The sequence below is a fragment of the Schistocerca americana genome, chromosome 4, assembly GCF_021461395.2.
Source record: "Schistocerca americana isolate TAMUIC-IGC-003095 chromosome 4, iqSchAmer2.1, whole genome shotgun sequence".
Taxonomy (NCBI): Eukaryota; Metazoa; Arthropoda; class Insecta; order Orthoptera; family Acrididae; genus Schistocerca; species Schistocerca americana.
In genome coordinates, this window is record NC_060122.1 from 470,136,255 (window position 1) to 470,155,388 (window position 19,134).

Below are 19,134 nucleotides of genomic sequence, written 5' to 3' on the forward strand. Positions count from 1 at the left end.
AAATAATTTTAACTATTCTAGTTATATCAAGATGTATCCTAAGTTATGAGGTGTGGCCATCTATGAAAGCAAGCATATCGATTAGCACTTCTCCTGTAACTGTAAGACTACTTCATGCCCCAGGGACACCAGATCGACCCCCTGCCATCAGACTCCATGTTGGTCAACCCTTACCTCCGGCAGAAGATAGTGATCCTGGGAGTGACCTGTCCTCTTGATTTCTTTACGCCTAAGACACTATTAATGTGATAATTTAATGGCATTACTGTCACCTGCAACAACTACAAGTAATGTTCTTCTGTTCCATAATCTGTGCAAGTCTCAAAGAAATAAATTTCACTGATGACTATTCTTCAGCATTTGGAGGTTAGTGTCTTCTGTCAGAACTGTACTGGCCCCGAGAGCACTTCTGCAGAAGTCTGTAAGTTGGTTCATACAGGTGTCATCAATTAGTGGATTCTTCTCTGTATCACATTGAAAGAAATATCAGTGTGATATCAGTATGTACTTTCAGATAGCCACCTTAACATGATGACGACTCACCTTCCCCCTTGGCCTGCAAGGATATTCCATGTGGAGGAGTAGCACATTGTCTAGTAGATGTCTTCTGACGATCATTTTTAAGTCTTCAGAGGACCAAATGACAACTGCGTGCCAGTAGATTAATTATCTCTCTGTCAGATTGTGTCAGTGAGATTGTCTGTGACATCTCCACCGCATTCGTCCACAGCTCGTGGTCTAGTGGCTAGTGTTGCTGCCTGCGGATCACGGGGTCCTGGGTTCGTGTTTGTGTTGTCCTCATCATCATCATCATCATCATCATCATCGGCTCGATTGGACAGTGTAAAAATTGGGACTTCGTACAGGCGCTGGTGACCACACACTTGAGCACCCTACAAACCAATCATCATTATTATCATCCACCACAATCACCTTTGCTGCTGGAATTTGATCCCTGTTTTTAAGGCCCTCGACCAGTAGCTGGTAGCTTGCTGCACCAAAGAATTTTGTCAGATATTTAAGACTGTCTAAGGGTCATGCAGCATTTCAAGTGACGTCCTTCAGATTGTCATCATTCAAGTGGCTCCATGCGAATGCTCACTACCCAATTGAATGCAGTAAAGATGATTACTGGAAGTGCTGTGCCGCCTCCTTGGGAAACTGTGACCTTTATCCCAGACGTCGGCCAAGCTCCATATATTTGCTGGGCTTGGGAAGATCAATAATGATTTCAGGTCTCCTCTTTCACGGTGGACGTGTCAGTTGTGGCTGAACACCGTGCAACAGTCTTGGTGCCTCTTTCTTTCCTTTTTTTTTTTTTTTAACATAAAGCAAGTTGAAGACTTGCCACTGTCCTTTACTCCCTGTAATCCTGAATTACATAATGAGCCTTTCACTGAGTGGGAATTACCTTGGGCTTGACTCATCTCATGATAAGGACCCATGTCCTGATACGGTTCATAATCAGATGAGCCAACATCTGAATGAGACTTGCAAATTCCGTTCATCACATGTGGCTAGAAGGTGTTTTTCCCTTCTTAGTGGGGTGATGGTGGGATCTTGTGAATATTCAAGCCAAGCAAAAACTCATTGTCATTGGCACCTACTAACCGGTTAGCCTCACCAGTGTACTCTGCAAACTGATTGAAGGGAAGGTAGCCTATCAGTTATGCTGGGTGGTTTTTTGCACCCACCTATCCACCTTCCGGCCGAATCATTTCTCTCATATTATTTTACTTTTATTGGTCCTAAGGATGTCATTACCTTTTTAGCCTTTCCAGTTTTACTACTATGGACATCCTCTCTTTCCAGCTGGAAGGAATTATTTATTCTGTTACTACTATCACCGCAGATGAGCCTTGGAGTACCCTTGTGTGCTCCTTGGCCTGCAGACTGACTTGGCCCATATAGCTCCATCTCTCACAAATTATTTCTCCCCTTTTGGCATCCATATTGATCTCAACGTCTATATTTTACCACTCTTGCATACAATTGCAATTTGATCAGATTTCTGGTTGGTGTCATGAACTCGCAGTTGGACTATCCCATAGATGAGGTACTGATGATCTTGCTGTTCAGCCCCAGCCAGCCAGCCAGCCAGCCAGCCCCTCCCCCCTATGCCCCCCCCCCCCCCCCCTCCACTCCCATCTACCATTTTTATTTTTCAATTGATTCTCTTACCAAATTTGTCATTATTGTTTGCTTAGAACTTTTCTCTCCAGTAGCTACCTTCTTCCTGTTGAGATTTTCTTTTCTTTTTTGTACCTGCTACATCGATTGCTGTTTGCATAAACGCTCATGAGAAATTCCTCCTTTTTGTATCTGTGTAATCTACATTTTCAAAGGTGCAGAACTTGTTTTTCAGTACCTCTGAATGGTTGGATGAATTCTCATACTTCATCTCCATCCATACTCTGCAAACCACTGCAAAGTGCATAGCAGAGGTTACTTCCTATTGTAGCAGTTATTAGGGCCTCCTCCCATTCCATTCACATGTGGGAAGAATGAGTGTTTAATGGCTATGTGTGCATTGTAATTAATAGCTTATTCTCATGATCCCTATGAGAGCAATATATAGGATATTGTAGTATACTCCTAGACTCATCGTTTAAAGTTAGTTCTTGACACTTCATAAATAGACTTTCTCGGGATAGTTTCTGACTTAAAATGTCTGCCAGTTCAGCTTCTTAAGCATCTCCGCCACTCTTCTGTGCACTGAACAGATGTGGTTATTTGTGCTGCCCTTCTGTGTATCCATTCAGTATTGCCTGTTAGTCGTATTTGGTAAGGATTCCCACAAGCTTGAGCAATATTCTAGGAGTGAGTCTGGCTCTGCCATACAGACAGTGGTCGTGTGTGTGTGTGTGTGTGTGTGTGTGTGTGTGTGTGTGGTTTTTTTGCCTTGTGGCTGATGAAAGCATACGTGTTTAGTAGCCTTTTTGTTGTGCCTGCCTGCAATTCAACATTTCCGCTATATGGTGAGAAATGGTCTATCCTTTGTCATTACCCACTCAAGAAGTGTGCACCAGGTTTTGTCTTATTTTTTTATTAAAATATCTTGTGGTATTGTAGCACTGTAACTTGCCGTGATTTATCAGCATCTGTAAATGTTCCTAGAGGTCTTAGGCACCTTCATCCAAATGTGAGCACATTCGTGTATAGACCTGTCACCATTGTAAGTGCTTTGTGGGACAGTGGCCAAAGTGAGTAACACTAATACCAGACACTCAGCATAATTCTTTACTAATTATAACAATTATGTGAAATATTTAGAGTACAAGAAAATGCTGAGCTACAATAAATCATACAGAATACAATAAATACATTAAGGATTAGTGCAAAACAGCAATTCTTGACTGGAAACCCTGTTTTTAGTTTACCCATTTCATCACATACTATGAGGGTGTACTGAAAAGTGATGCCTCTGGATTTTTTAGGTGAGAACTCTTAAAGCTTTTTAAATAAAACAGACATTGTTACCAGTGTGCATCTTTATTTATCAACATGTTCATCCTGGTAATGAACACATTTCTCTCAACAAGAGACCAGTTTGTTGATACCATAACAGTAGAATGTTTGATTTAGTTGACAGAGCCCCAACCTCATCTCTGCTTGCACTTCTTCAGCACTATCAAAGTTAAGCTCTAGAAGGTATTCATTAAGTTCTGGAAACAGATGAAAATTAGATGGGGCCAAATTGGGACAGTGAACCCAAGGTGTTCGATGGTTGTATATGTCTCTGCACTTGTGTGTGGTCTGGTGTTGTCATGCTGAAGACGGTGCTCCATGTACGGTTGAACTCTTTGAATTCAGAACTCAATTACAGAATGCTGTTTCTCACTTACATTGCTGCTTTACACACTGCCATTTTACACGCTAAAATTTGGAATCTTCTAGCAGCAGATGGGTGCAAATGTGCAGACATGAAGAATAAAGATGTAAAATGTTAATAATGTTTGTTTGAGCTATAAAAAAATTTTACGTAAAAAATTTGGAGGCATTACTTACCAGCATGTCCTCGTAGTTATTTTCTCTTAATTGTAATTTACTTCCTGGGTTCGATTCCCGACGGGGTCAGGGATTTTCTCTGCCTCCTGATGACTGGGTGTTGTGTGATGTCCTTAGGTTAGTTAGGTTTAAGTAGTTCTAAGTTCTAGGGGACTGATGACCATAGCTGTTAAGTCCCATAGTGCTCAGAGCCATTTTTTGTAATTTACTTGTAATTAAGCTCTTTGTATGCATTCTCTTCTTGTATGTAGGGCATTTTTGTTTAGTGTTTTTGACATTTTTCTTTATTATTTCTTTAGTCTCCATATTCTGTTGGTCATCATAGTATTTATCATTTATTATAAATTATATTGCAACTTATTTCATTGAATTGTGACATCACTGTTTCACATAGAATAGTTGGTTCCTTAATACTAAGCAATGCAGTCTACTGCTATTTCTGAAAGTTGGTGTTAAATATAATTTACATTAGACCTGTATATGATGCACTATTACTGACAGTATTCAAAGTTAGTTAATTATTGTGTTGATAGTTGTGTAAGAAACATGCAGATTGTTTGTCAAACAAGATGTGTTACGCACTTGTTAACCAAACTTACTTCTGATTTGATCAGTTGGAAATGGTTTGTGAAAGCCTGCAACTGTGAAAACAATGAGGTTGTTTGTAAATAACTTTTGTGCTACCAGTCACACTTTTTCTTATTTACACCTTACACGGCATTTTTCGTGAAATTATTCCCATTTTCAAGTGCGTTTTTCCCTGTGACTACGCCATTTTGTCATGTTTTTAATTTCTGAGTTTCTGTTTTAATCCATTGAATTTATTGCAGTGTATAAAAACACACACAATTTTTAGTTGATTATCATCTTTATACATAATTAGTGGTGAAATTTGGAAGAACTTGTACTTAGTTTTCTTCTGGTCCACGTGTGCAGAGTCACGCACATATTAAACATAACACACAATTTTCTGTACACATTATATATTGAGAATAACAAACTTGCATAAACCAACAGTTCCAATGATGTTTTGAGATGTAGTCACAGAGATAATGTTACAGGTTTTCTACAGTGTGAGATATGCTTTTGTACAGAGGATATTTATCATAATTGGCTTATATCTATTGACAATGGTGCTTATTTCTGTGTGTTACTATTTTTGTTTAAGTGTATTGCCAATGCATCTGAATTCACTGATTCACTTAGGTTTTCTTGTTTAAGATTTTATCTTCACATTTTCTGTAATGGAAATACATCTCCATTTCATCTAACATATTCATTTTACGCCCTTTATTTAGTTGGTGGAGTACTTTGACATTTTGTGTGTCTGAGGCCTTAATGTGCTCTGTGTAACTGGCCATGAAATCTCGGCCTGTTTGTTTCATTTAAAACATGGAGCATTCCTGGCATGTTACTTTATAGTTTCCAGGATCTGAGTATAGGTTATGATTACACAGTTATGTTTTAGTTTATTAGATGTAGGGAAACTCAATTTTTACTGTGTGGTTTTTGAAAATATTCGGAACCTTCTGTGATATATTGCCAATGGATGGAATGCTGGATATACATTTTTTTTCTATGGCAATGTTTGTGTCTGGGTACCATAGCTGATATAAATCACTTTGAACTGAAATTATTCAACAACCAACAACCCTGCCTAAAGAATACTGAATTTTAGAGGCGATATTTAGATGCCTTACTAACTGTAGTATAAGGGGATGCAAAGGATATAAGACATTCTAAAATGGCTTCAGTAGTGTACATTAAATTTACAGTGGAGCATGAACAAGACACAACACATGCACATTCAAAATTTATAGGAAAAATACAATGACCGACAGCACAATCCCTCCAATCTCATGCCACCGAAACCTCCAAACAGGCAGCATACAGGTCAACGCTGCTTAGGCAACTAAAATATCTTTGAGCCAAGAAAACATGCAACAGTAAATAAACATAGTGAAACAGGTAGCAGTTGCCAGTGATTATACTGCTTCCACAATTGACACAGTCCTAGACAATGTGAAGAAAAATGGAGACACAAACCACAACACAAGGAAAATATCAAATATTCGTCTGACATCCCATACATTGACAATACAGGGCGTTTCAAAAAGAAAGAGCAGATTTCAAACATTTATTTCTCAAAAACTACAAATGATAGAAACACAATTCCAACGGTCCTTCACTCAATATGAGTACCAAATGTTACACAACAAATATCAAAACTGTACCTCAATATGAGCACCATTTGTTACACAACAAATATCAAACCGGTATCTCATTTCTTGCCACACACGACGCAACTGGTCTTTAGTTACCGAATTCACGGCCGCAACAATTCGATGTCGTACCTCTTGAAGAGTAGCGGGCATAGGTGGGACATAAACACAGTCCTTTATGTACCCCCACAAATAAAAATCGCAGGGAGTAAGGTCTGGTGACCTGGGAGGCCACAGAAGATGACATTGATCTTGTGCTCCTGCTCTTCCAATCCACCGTCCTGGAATGGTGTTATTTAGGTACCGTCGTACAGGTTCAGAGAAGTGTGGTGGGGCGCCATCTTGCATGAAGATGAAGTGATTTGAATCTTCCTGAAGTTGAGGAAATAGCCAGTTTTCTAACATGTCCAGGTAAATGGTTCCTGTGATAGTTTTCTCCATGAAAAAGAAAGGTCCATAAACTTTGTTTACCGAAATTGCACAAAAGACGTTAACCTTTGGTGAGTCTCTTTCATGTTGAATAACGTCCCTCGGAGTTTCACTCGCCCAAATTCGTACGTTATGCCGATTAACTTTACCAGAAATGTGAAACGTTGATTCATCTGAAAAAATTAATCGTTCGGCAAAATTGTCCTCTTCCATGTCCTGTAGAATTGCAGTTGAAAATTCGAACCTTTTGTTGTGGTCGTCAGGACGCAATGCTTGCAATAACTGCAGTTTGTACGGCTTCATGTGCAGACGGTTACTCAGAACGCGCCATACCGTTGTTTTAGACATGTTTAGTTCGTGACTTGCCCGTGCCGTGGATTTTCTAGGGCTCCTTTCGTAAGCTGCACGGACACGCTCGACATTTTCATCCGATGTGCGTGGACGACCCGTGCTTTTTCGCTTGCAGATGCAACCATCTTCTACGAATCTGTGATGCCACTCATAAATTTGCTTATGACGAGGCGGCTGTTTGTTGAATTGACGGCGGAATGCACGTTGCACACCAACAATGGACTCTAACTTTGCAAATTGCAGCACACAAAATGATCGTTCCTGTGGTGTCGTCGCCATTTTCCTACAAACAAACGCCAGCGCCACTGCGGATTTGCATGGAACTTCTGCGCGGACCATTGAAAAACTTTGAACCTTTCTCTGACAAGAAACGTTTGAATTGTGTTTCTATCATTTGTAGTTTTTGAGAAATAAATGTTTGAAATCTGCTCTTTCTTTTTGAAACGCCCTGTATATCACAGAAGATTGCAATTGTTTTAAAAACACCACCAAGAAGAAATAGTGTTTCTACTTCTAATAAACAACAAAAAAACTAATGCATAACAAAATATTATAATGACCCATACCCAGACTCTGGAATATACAAAGTAACATTCCAGGAATGCTCTTCATTCTACTTAGGACAAACAGGTGGAGATTTCAACACCAGGTATACAGAGTGCATTAAAACCTACATATGCAGCACACACATCAGCAATAGTGACACACATACACGATACTACAGGACACTCATTTGGAAAAGTAGAGCAAAAGTCAAAGTACTGCCCTGACTAAATAAAGGATATAAAATGGATTTTTAGATGAAGTGGAGATAGAGGGGATAGGCAAAATAATGTAAACATCTGTACTTACTTTGGGAATGGTTTATTAATAAGGGGTTGGGCCCCCATTTGCCTGTAATACAGCTGTGATTCTTCTTGGAATGCTGGCATATAATGATTGTATAGTCTCCAGTGGAATGATATGCCGTTCTTTGATCAGAACCTCTTCTAACTCCTGTAGTGATGAGGGAGGCAGAAATCTGCTCTGGAATCTGCGCTCCAATACCACCCGCAAAGGTTCGATAATGTTCATATCCAGGGACTGTGCTGGCCATGGAAGACCCTGTAGTTCAGTTGCATACCACAATTTAACTGTCCTGACTGTGTGAATGGGTGTATTATTGTCCTGAAATAAGGCATCATTGTTGGGAAACATCATTTTGAATAATGAGGTGCACCTAATCACCTAAAATGTTCACAGAATTGTTGGCTGTAATGCGGCCTTTGAGAGTATTGATGGGACCAGCAGAAACCATGATATGGCCTCATCATCACACTTCCACCTCCATGCTTAACTGTTACCATCAAGCAATCAAGAGTGTAGGCTCTTTCGGTGTCCTCCAGACGTAAACCCAACCCAATGTTGGAAATAACGAAAATGTTAACTCATCAGACCATATGACTTTTTTTCCACTGGTCGTCTAGGATTTCTGCTACTGACACCATGTTTTACGCTTCTTTGAGTTGGTTGTCATCACTAATGGTTTCGGTATAGCAGCTTGTCCATGAATATTTGCTTTATGGAGTTCTCAGTGGCTAGTGTCGATAGATATGGGGTATCAAAGCTGGCTATCGAGCTCTGCAGTCACTTTTGTCGTACTAGTTTTGCATTGTTTTGACACAATTCATGTTAGTATATGACAATCTCTGTTATTTAGTTCTGATTTGCACCCACTATTACGTTTACACAATGACGTCTTTCCATGTTTTGTTTAGGCTGTCACGACTGTTGAAACATTTTCCTTGAAACATTCAATAAGTTGGCTGCTTTGGTTACTGATGCTCCAGCTAATTGAGCCCCCACAATCTGCCCTCTTTGGAACTCTGTTAGGTCTTTCATTGCACGTTGACCTTGGCCTCTGAATGCAAATATAAAGTGTGCACTACTCATAAACAACCTGCACTCATGCCCGGTCTGTACTGATCGCGCACAGTCCAGTGTGACACGTGCTTTACCTGCGTTGTTGACTGTCAAACACAACTATCCCATTACTACCATTGTTCACATTATTTCGCCTATCCCCTGAATGTTTACGTAATAGAAAATATGAAGATAAAACATTAAACAAAAACTTGAAAGTGAATCAGGGAATTTCTTCAGATGCTTCAACAATATACTTAACTAAAAATAGCAACGCACAGAAATAAGCACCATGGCAAACAGATATAAGTAAATTGTGATAAATACCTTCTGTACAAAAGCATATCATACTTTGTATAAAATCTATTACATTATCTCTGTTGATTACATTGAAAAAAATCATTGTAACTTTTTGTTTATGTAAGTTTGCTCTTCTCAATATATACTGTGCACAGAAAATTCTGTGTGATGTTTTAACATGTGAAACTCAGCACAAATAGACCATATAAAAACTGTAAGTACAAGTTCTTCCAAATTTTGGAACTAGTCATGTATACAGATCAATAATCAGCTAAAAATGTTTTTTATATACTGCAGTAAAGTCATCAGATTAAATCAGAACATCACACATCAAAAACATAATAACAAAATTGCATAGTGCAGAGAGAAACTCACTTGAAAATGGAATCATTTCCTAAAATGCTTTGTTTGAAATGTAAACAAAAGCAAATAGTGACAGTTAGCACAAAAGGTATTGTGCTCTGATCACAAAGTAACAAATCATCTCTGGTAAGAGAAAGATGTTTCTGATTATATTCCTCCCATATCCCTCCCCTTTGTTGCTTAATACTAATTGTGAGTACAGTATGTATAACATCATCTATCTGGATTCACAGCTGCTTCTTGCTCAGATTGTCAATAAATTTGTTCTTTGAACACTAATTTTTGGCAGTGCAGTGACAGCTGTATAAAGATCAGGAATGAATAATGGATAAAGATCAGGAATGAATAATGGAAAGAAGTTAATTTTGAACTATGCATTATTTATCTGAAGTATTAATGGATTGCATTGTCAGTTCAGCTTCTCAGACATAGCTAAAAAATCTGGATAAGATGATTTCAGAAGAAGGGCAAAGAAGATCTTTTACCTGACAAAGTGATGTGAAGACCAGGCCAGGTAGGCAGTACTATCATGTTTACATTTGAGGTGTGGGCACAGGAGGAAGTAATCACATACAATCTGGTATTCTTGCAAGTGGGTTGCTGTCACATGCTTACATGTTTGTGAACCCCACTGGATCAAGGGCCTATTTAGATCTCATCTTAGCTGCTCATGACACTTCACTGGAACCACATGTAAAACTATTTCCCCCCATTATGAGATCTTTCCCTTTCTCAGCTGTCTCTTTCTTTTTGTCACCTGCTGTTTGTCATAAAAGGTAACTTCAGAATCCATGCTGGCTGATACATATTCAGTCTCCTCATCCGCCTAACTGAGGTGCGATTATTACTAGTTGAAAACTTTTACCAATACCCCGCTATAGAGATGTGAAATACCACCTCTGTGGCAATTTTTAGTAACTCCTCAGGGAGTGAGAGTCTAATGTAAACATTGTTTGAAGGTGTGTTTGTCTGTACTCTCTCCTCTAGTAGTTACCACACACTTTTTTCATGATATAAGGCTGTCTATGGTATCCTAATGCCACAATGGCAAAATATCTGTACCAGGCTGAGTGATGTATTAAGTTTGTTTATTACTAGTTTGGAGACGAAGAATCTTGACATATTATGACCAGGAACCTTATTCTTTTCAAGATTCCAGGCCAGTTCTGTACTATTTAGGTCTAGATGGTTATTGAAGCAGTAGGAGGGGAATCATTTTCTTGAAAAATTGCCAGTTAAATAAACAATTTGGTGCTTCTCCTTGATGCCAAAAGTTTGTCTATCCTTATTTCTGCATATTTTGAAGGAAAAAATCTATGTGATAATCCAAAGTTTTGCTGTTGTAGGAGAACTGAACAAAAAACAAAACTCCTATCGTTGTCCTCAAGCACAACACTGGAACGCTTAATGGCACTAAAGTCTTTCAAACATGACGACCCATTTATGCTGGTGCCTTTTAAAACTGAACCTCATACATGGAACAGTGTTTCTTAGAGTTGCTTGAGTAGGCTGAAATTTGAGTTAACTGTGGGAAAAGCTGTGAAGTTTTTACAAAAATGGCCTTTTCCTCTACTTTTCATAGAGCAGAAATATCTGCATAAGAACAAATTTATCCATATCATTAATGATGAAATATTTATATTTATTTTGCTTCTTTTGCTGTGGGGTAGGTACTTGAATCCTACTCCAACCAACATTATGTCATCATCTCCGCCCTCCTGTAAATCAAATGCCATGGGCTTGCTTACATTTGATTGCACATTCCTGCATCCTCTGTTGGCATTATAGTATTTTTCTTCGCCGCACCATCAGTAAATTTATTGATCTTAACAGTGTGTCATCATGCATGCCACAACAATATATACTGTGCTCTTTTTCTGTGCTAGCACTTTGATGTAGTGTGTGCCCAAAATAGATTAGTCAGACCTATATGGACGGCACAGTAGGAATCGGTGAAGTGGTGGTGGTGGTGGTGGTCTCAATTACAAATGACTTTCATGCATTAGAAAAGTGCAGTGCAATAGCTAATGCCTATGCATGAACACACATCTTGGCTAACTTGAAAGTTACAGTTGGTGAATCTGCAGATGATTGTATTGGCAAGTTATGTCAGTGCAACCAATAATTCGAAAAATATAGACATTCAAAGTCAATAGTTCTGACTAGAGAACTCAAAAAGAAATACTCACACAAACAAAGGATCGAGCAAAGCAACACAAGTCCAACCATTCATTAACAGAAGGAAATCTTGCAAAACCAAAAAGAAGGGTAAAAAATGTAGTGGACAGTACTCATTACAATATTGACAATGTAAAATAAAGAACGTGGGTCATAAGGAAATTATGTCTCAGTTCCCAGACAATCTTTTTGGCAGTATTACCTAAAAATAAAGTTTTCGCCTTCTTATGTGTCTTTCCAAAGTCATGAAGCCTTAGGAAGAATTAGTAGCTATTGTTTTCTGCCCCTCCTTGTTTATTCTCATTACTGTGCAATTGGAATAGCTAGTGCTTTCTTCAGCCCTCTGAAGCTCAATTTTAAATGTGATTTTTATTTCATTGTACGCACCTTTCTGACAAATTTAGTGGCGTTGTTTAAATCACTTGTTCTTGATTAGTTAGAATGGCCCCTGCACCTACATTGCATGAAGATTGTGGTTGAATACTATGCAGTAAAGAGACAGTGACAAGAATGCTCAAAATGCACATGTCAGCAGGCAATGTGCAACTGAGGCAGCATCACCTTTGGAATAATTGTCTGGACTTGGCTGGAAATCAGTAAGAGAATCCATTTCTACACAGGTGCCATGTTATTTTGTGTTAGCTAGAGCAGCGTACACTACTGTGAATTGCAGCATGGCTGTGCTTAGTCATATGACCAAGCTTTCACTGTGGCCATATGTCACACACACCAAAAAACAGCAAGCCTTAAACTTACTGTTGCGTATGGTAGTGTGGAGAATCCATTCGTGTCTGCTACAACAGTGGCCGGAAATCTTGATCTGCCAGCAAGTATGAGTACTGCCTGCCAACATTGTCATGTTGCTCATTTCTGTCACTGCAAACGTGCAAGAAAACAAGGTGTTATACCTTACCATCAAGAAACACATACACCATTTGGTCTCAGGACCTTCCAGCTGGCAAAGATGTCTTTGACTTAGTGGTATGGGCTTACAAAAAGTATTCGTTCAGTCAAGACTGGAAGACTTGTTTCTGTGAAGACCCAAAACTACTCACCACTCTTCAAATCATGTTGTTACCACAGCACAAAATGGAAATATGAGCTTGGATGTGTGTTTGGATAACAGCAGTTGGACTGAAAGACTTGGTCAGAGTTCCATCTAGTGCGCACACCTGTTTTAGAAAACGTATGCTACCATCTATTCAATCTCTTGATTCGGCACAGCAGTAGTGTGTACACAGAAACAGTATCTAAACTTGGCTGAACTGACTTCCAGAGGTATTCATATTGGAATAGCCCACAATGTCTCCAGATATACACCCGATCAGTCATGTTCGGGAATAGGTGATTTGAGATTTGGGGCTGCATCATGAATGTACTTGAGACTTTGCAAACGAGTCTTACAATGTGGGAGAGCATTAGTTCAAGTCAGCATATTTTTAGATCCTTTGTCCCTCAGACTCAACACTGTTTTGGATAGTGAGGGACAATGCATTCATCAAAAATAAGAAATGCATTTTGTTTTCTGTTCTCAAAATAATGCAGTGTTTCCCAAATACATTGCACCATGTCAGTTCTGGACAAAGGATATTCGTGGAGGTCGTAAGTATAAAAAAGTTTATTTTTGGTTTATCATTTTCATGGCCACCTGTGTTCTGAAGTCCCTTAAAAAGTATTTTGATAATAAAGTACGTGGAGCTTACTGGATGATGATTTTTGCTTAAAAAATTACGCATTTTTTCTTAGTTTAACCAAGCCAATAATTGGAAAGTTTTTGATTCAGCCATATCAGGAGTAAGCTTATCAAATATGTACATCAATAATTTGATTCCTGAAAAAGTTCAGTGACCAGTCACTAAATAATGATTTACTACAAAACTATGGTTCATTCTAAAGTCATAAGTATGGAGTCCTCTCATCTTCAGGTGGCTTTAAACTTTTTAAAAATTATTTCAAGCATTTTCTTATAAAAATCTATCAATGTAAAAAAAAATTTATCTGTGATTGTGATTTTTTGGCTATTTTCCTGACATGAAGGAAAACTGAAAAGTATGTATTGGTGTGGATCTGTTGTTAATGAATTATCTGAGGCTCTGTGCAATACACACACTTGGAAATCCCTTTTTCCACATATAAAGATATTCTTCTTCTTCTTCTTTAAACTTGTTTTAGATGTGTTATGTGTTCCCTAACCATGTCATACACAGGGGTTCATTGTAATAAAGATAAATACATGAACAAAAAATCTGTAATGTAATGAAATATCAAAAACTAACTCTGCCAGAACCTGTCACCCACTGATTTGGGTGACCTTTGGAATACTGACTGGGGATCACTCAAAAGTAACAGCTGTGAAAGAGTTTAGGTGAGTACTCTATGTGTGAAAAATGTGTCGAAGGTGGTGATGTAGGATCTATTCCAGACCAGGAAGTTTTTAGAACAAACAGAGATAACAGGAATGTTATACATACATATCAGGTTCACATCCTTATAGTTCCTGAAAAGTTGAAGAATTAGTGACTTCATTTCATTACACATGTACTTGAGGAATTCTTGTGTTATGTGGAACAGTGGCCACGTTGCATAGGGCATGCATCCACATCTGTTTCCGTGCACATGGGTTTGAATGACACTCTTTTTTTCTTGTTTGAAAGAGAATGAAGGCCCTCGCAAAATTGTTACTTTAAATAAAATTTCATTGTGAGTAAGCACAAAAGTTTGATCTTCAGTACCAATTTACTGTGTGATTTTTTTTTTTTCCATGTGTTTTTTCCCCCCTCACAAAATGTTATCCTTGTTTATGGCACTCCATAAATGTAATACATAAATGTAATACAGTTATTGCTGTAATCTCTCACTTTGTTTTGCAAAGACTCACTTATTCCCTTCATCGTAGTAAACCTTCAGTGTAATGTGCTGATATTAATCAGAGGCGGTGATAGCAGGGAAATCTACTGCACCCTCAGTATCTAATGAAAAGCAAACTTGGTATATTTATGATGATACTTCTCTAGACATTTAATTTTGATGCATGCCACGCGTATGATAACTTTGTGGGAAGTATTGGGACTGACTAATAATGACTTTAGGTCTTTATGTATAAAAAAAAAAAAGTTGTAAGAAGAATAAGTCGAATGTGTGCAAGTAAGTAGCCTGTAATGTCAATGCAGAACGCATACCTCTTGACGACCATTTCAGTTAGCAAGGACATTACTCTATAAACAGATTCTGTGTCATGGCCTTTGACCTAGATTTTTTGGAAACAGTAGTAAATTAGTGTAATGACTTCAGCCATTTCACAGGAGTGGTCCTAGACTAGTAGATCATTGAAATCAAGGAATGAGATGATCTGGCCTCTCCTTGTAAGCTTTCTTGGTTTGAAATTGTTAAATAAACATGTTATTGTTCTTTCTGAAAGAGGACCATGGAAAAATAGTGGTTAGGCTTAAAGAAATTGACAAGATTCACCAGGTTTCTTGGTAAAAGGTTTTACAGTAATTGTTTGCTGTCTTATGTGTGATATACAAAAAAATGCATTGCACCACTGCAAGTAGTAGATATATACACAGCTTGTGTTGACAGTGTCATCCATCCTCAAGGGTTGTATGCTGCCACACTATTCACATGTCACAAAGTTTTTTATTTATTTTTTAATGCAAGTATACAAATATTGGCCTATATTTGTCATTTAAATGAGTGAATACAGAGGACAGAAATAGAATGGAAAGCTGTGCTTACTGAAAACTGCAGAAACAAGGTTTCAGTGGAAGACACTGAAGAAGAGACGCTCAGTAGCTCGGTACGGGCTTTTGTTGAAGTTTCGAGAACCTACCTTCACCGAGGAGTGAAGCAGTATATTGCTCCCTCCTATGTATATCTCGTGAAGAGACCATGAGGATAAAACACAGAGGCGTTCCGACAATCCTTCTTTCCACGAACCATACGAGACTGGAATAGAAGGGAGAACCGATAGAGGTACTCAAGGTACCCTCCGCCACACACAGACAGGTGGCTTGCAGAGTATGGATGTAGATTTAGATGTAGAGAATGACATTAAATGGAAGTCTTGAGACATGACTGTTATTTATACAAAGTTTAGGAGCAACCTTGACAGAAGTGTCATTCACAATTCATCTTGTTAATTATGAAATTTGTGTTGATTGTGTCTGCAAGATCAGTCTCAGCTTTATAGAGAAATTTATTGCTTTAATCTTAATGGCTCCAAAGCATTTTAGATGTGCTCTGATTTCCCACGTGCCCTTCAAGCTGTTGCACAAATTCATGCAATAGAGAAAAAAGTTCACAATATTTAAGACTCCCTTCTCTGCTTGCAAAGGCTCTAAAGTAGAGGAGGTGGTATTATTCAACAGTACACATACAAATTCAACCAAATAATGGATGTGGTGGTTGAGGAACCCTGCGTGACACTCGCTTCCACACATTGTTGCTTTCCTGTGTAGTATGATCCATCTCTCTCTCAACAGAATACTGGTGACAGGCGAACGGATGGTTGTAAGAGACAGTCATTTGTATTCAGCAAAAGCAAAATTAGCAACCTCTTCACAGGTACTTAAACAGGATATGATTTTCTCAGCTATCTTGTGTAAAGGATACTATCATATGTTGCATGAAGTATTTCTTAGCTAACAGGACCTATGTGCTTACAACTTTCTTGGCTTTCTTTCAGTAAAGCTCATGTAGGGAGTAGCTGTAAAGCTGTCTACTAATGTGACCTGTTTTAAGGAAAGCAAGTGATTCTCTTTTATAGTTATCACCTCACTATCTTAATATATCAGCCTCATTTGTGTTAATTTGCTTGTATGTATATTTTATACCATTTCTTCTTTTTGGGTTCTTGGGTGAGTTTGTGTGAGTGGGAAGTTTGACAGATTCTAACATTATTGTATGGTTTTATTCAATTTACCTCTCAGTTTGTTGCCACGATAGTTTTTGGTTGCTGACTGTGATTTTCTTCACTGCAGAAATAGCATAGAGGGAAGTCCAACAACAGATAGCAAAAGATGGGTTTCTAAATCCTTTGGATTAATCTTCCAGTGCATGCAATGAAATCTCTGTATCCATAGAAACAAATATGGTTTATTATTGATACAGTACTTCTAAGAAATCTGTACTGACAGTTGAAAATTGCATAGTTGATGTTTGATTATTTTTATATTTACCTGCATTGAAGGTACCAGTCAAGATCGGTTGTCTGTTCTAGGTTGGCTGTTCAAAGTAGAGGTTACAAAACCAGAGGAACTAGAGAAGCTGATGACTGAGGCAGATTATACAGAGTTCTTAAAGTCAGAAGAAAATTAGGCTGGGATATTTGGTTGTTATGGAATAATCACAATGTTCTGGATCCTGCATAATTGTTATTGAAAGAACATAATTTTATTAAATGGCTTTTTATATGTATAAACCATGTTGTGTAATGACTACAAATTTTTGAAACAGCATTTTCTGTTATGATGTGTAATATGTTTTAGTCATGTTGAGAAGGAAATGGAGCTGCACAAAATGAGTTTTCATATTTATTGCAATTAAAGGCTTCTCTGTAGCATCTACATTTTATTTTATCATTACTTTTGGCATTAACTATGGCTAATATATCTGGTTCTCTCAGTATTTTATGTAAAGAAAGTCATAAGAAGTATGTGTAAGACAATGACGACAGTGAGACTCTCTTCCAAAAGTTTACTGCACACTGGGACTTTCATAACCATGAGCCTTGATCTAGCTGTTTGACCTATGATAGCCAGTTTGTCAGAGCATTTCAAACTGAAATAAATGGTCATAGAAGCCAATTAGTAAGTTGGAGCATTCAGCTAAAGACAACCATGTTTTTGAGATGGACACCCTGGAATCAGTGGGCTAAGGCATACAGGTATATTCAGTATTTCTCAATTTCTAAAAAGTTAGTTCAGTAGCACATCTACATTTGTCAAAACTACAATCATGTGGGGTATCAAATGAAATCTGTGGCTGGATTGAGAATTTCTTAGTACAGAGGATGCAGCAAGTAATCTTTGATGGAGATTCATTAATAGGTGTAGATATAACTTTGGGTGTGCTCCAGGGAGTGTGTTTGGACTCTTGCACTGATTTTTTATATTAATAATCTTGCAGACAATAGCAATGTCAGACTTTCTGCAGATGATGCAATGATACAGTTATCTATAATGGAATACCATCTGAAAGAAACTGCAAAAATATTTAGTCAGGTCATAAGATTTCAGAGTGATGCAAAGACTGGCAACTGACTTTAAGTGTTCAGAAATGTGTAACTGTGCACAACTAGAGGAAAAAGGGTATCCTGTAACTACAGTGTCAGTGAGTCCCAGTTGGAATCTGTCAAACCATACAAATACTTAAGTGTAACAATATGTAGGGATATGAAATTGAATAGTGTCAGTTACAGGTAAAGCAGGTTGCAGACTTCAGTATGTTGGTAGAATTCTATGGAAACAAGAAAACTGTATACAGTACTTACCTCAGCTCAGTACAGCCGATAGATACACAAAAAACAGAACCAAAAATTTATGTTCCTAGCTTTCGGAACAAATGTTCCTTCATCAGGGAGGAGAGAGGGGAAAGAAAGGGAAGAAGGGAAAGTAGATTCAGTTACTCACAACCCAGGTTATGAAGCAACAGGGAAAGGAAAACAGGGAGGGTAGCAAGGATGGAGGCATGGTTGTCAGAGGGAAGCCAAAGATATTCTACTGTAAGTACTGTGCCAGCTTCAAACCAAAGAGGATGCATACAGAAGTAAAGAGGTATATAGTATAAAGATAAACACAACTATGTAGGATGAAAAGATGTGTGAATGGCTAAAGAGGAAAGGGAAAGAGGAGAAGACTGAAGAGTAAATGGGAGTGAGGTTGTTTAACGTAGGTTCAGTCCAGGGGGGATGGCGGGATGAAAGGATGTGTTGGAGTGCAAGTTCCCATCTCCGCAGTTCAGAGGGACTGGTGTTGGGTGGGAGAAGCCAAATGGCACATACAGTGTAGCAGGTTCCTAGGTCCCTAGAATTATGCTGGACATCTCCTAGGCGGACAGTTCCTCTGTGTCTGTTCATGTGCTCAGCCAGTTTAGTTGTTGTAACGGACACAGACGAACTGTCCGCCTAGGAGGTGTCCAATACCCAGTAGCGGAGCATGCCCTCCAGCATAATTCTAGGGACCTAGGAACCTGCTACACTGTATGTGCCATTTGGCTTCTCCCACCCAACACCAGTCCCTCTGAACTGCGGAGATGGGAACTTGCACTCCAACACATCCTTTCATCCCGCCATCCCCCTGGACTGAACCTACGTTAAACCACCTCACTCCCATTTACTCTTCAGTCTTCTTCTCTTTCCCTTTCCTCTTTAGCCATTCAC

General features: G+C 38.6%; 1 protein-coding gene across 1 annotated transcript in view; it reads left to right on the top strand.

Annotated features, from left to right (window-relative positions):
- Positions 1 to 17,320, top strand: part of LOC124612838 (glycine cleavage system H protein, mitochondrial) — an 80,332-nt gene extending 63,012 nt beyond the window's left edge. Inside the window, exon 5 of the mRNA XM_047141264.1 lies at positions 16,975 to 17,320. Within this exon, the coding sequence (XP_046997220.1) occupies positions 16,975 to 17,072 (98 nt within the window). The 3' untranslated portion in view covers positions 17,073 to 17,320. The remainder of the gene's footprint in view (positions 1 to 16,974) is intronic.
- Positions 17,321 to 19,134: the final 1,814 nt, after the last annotated feature.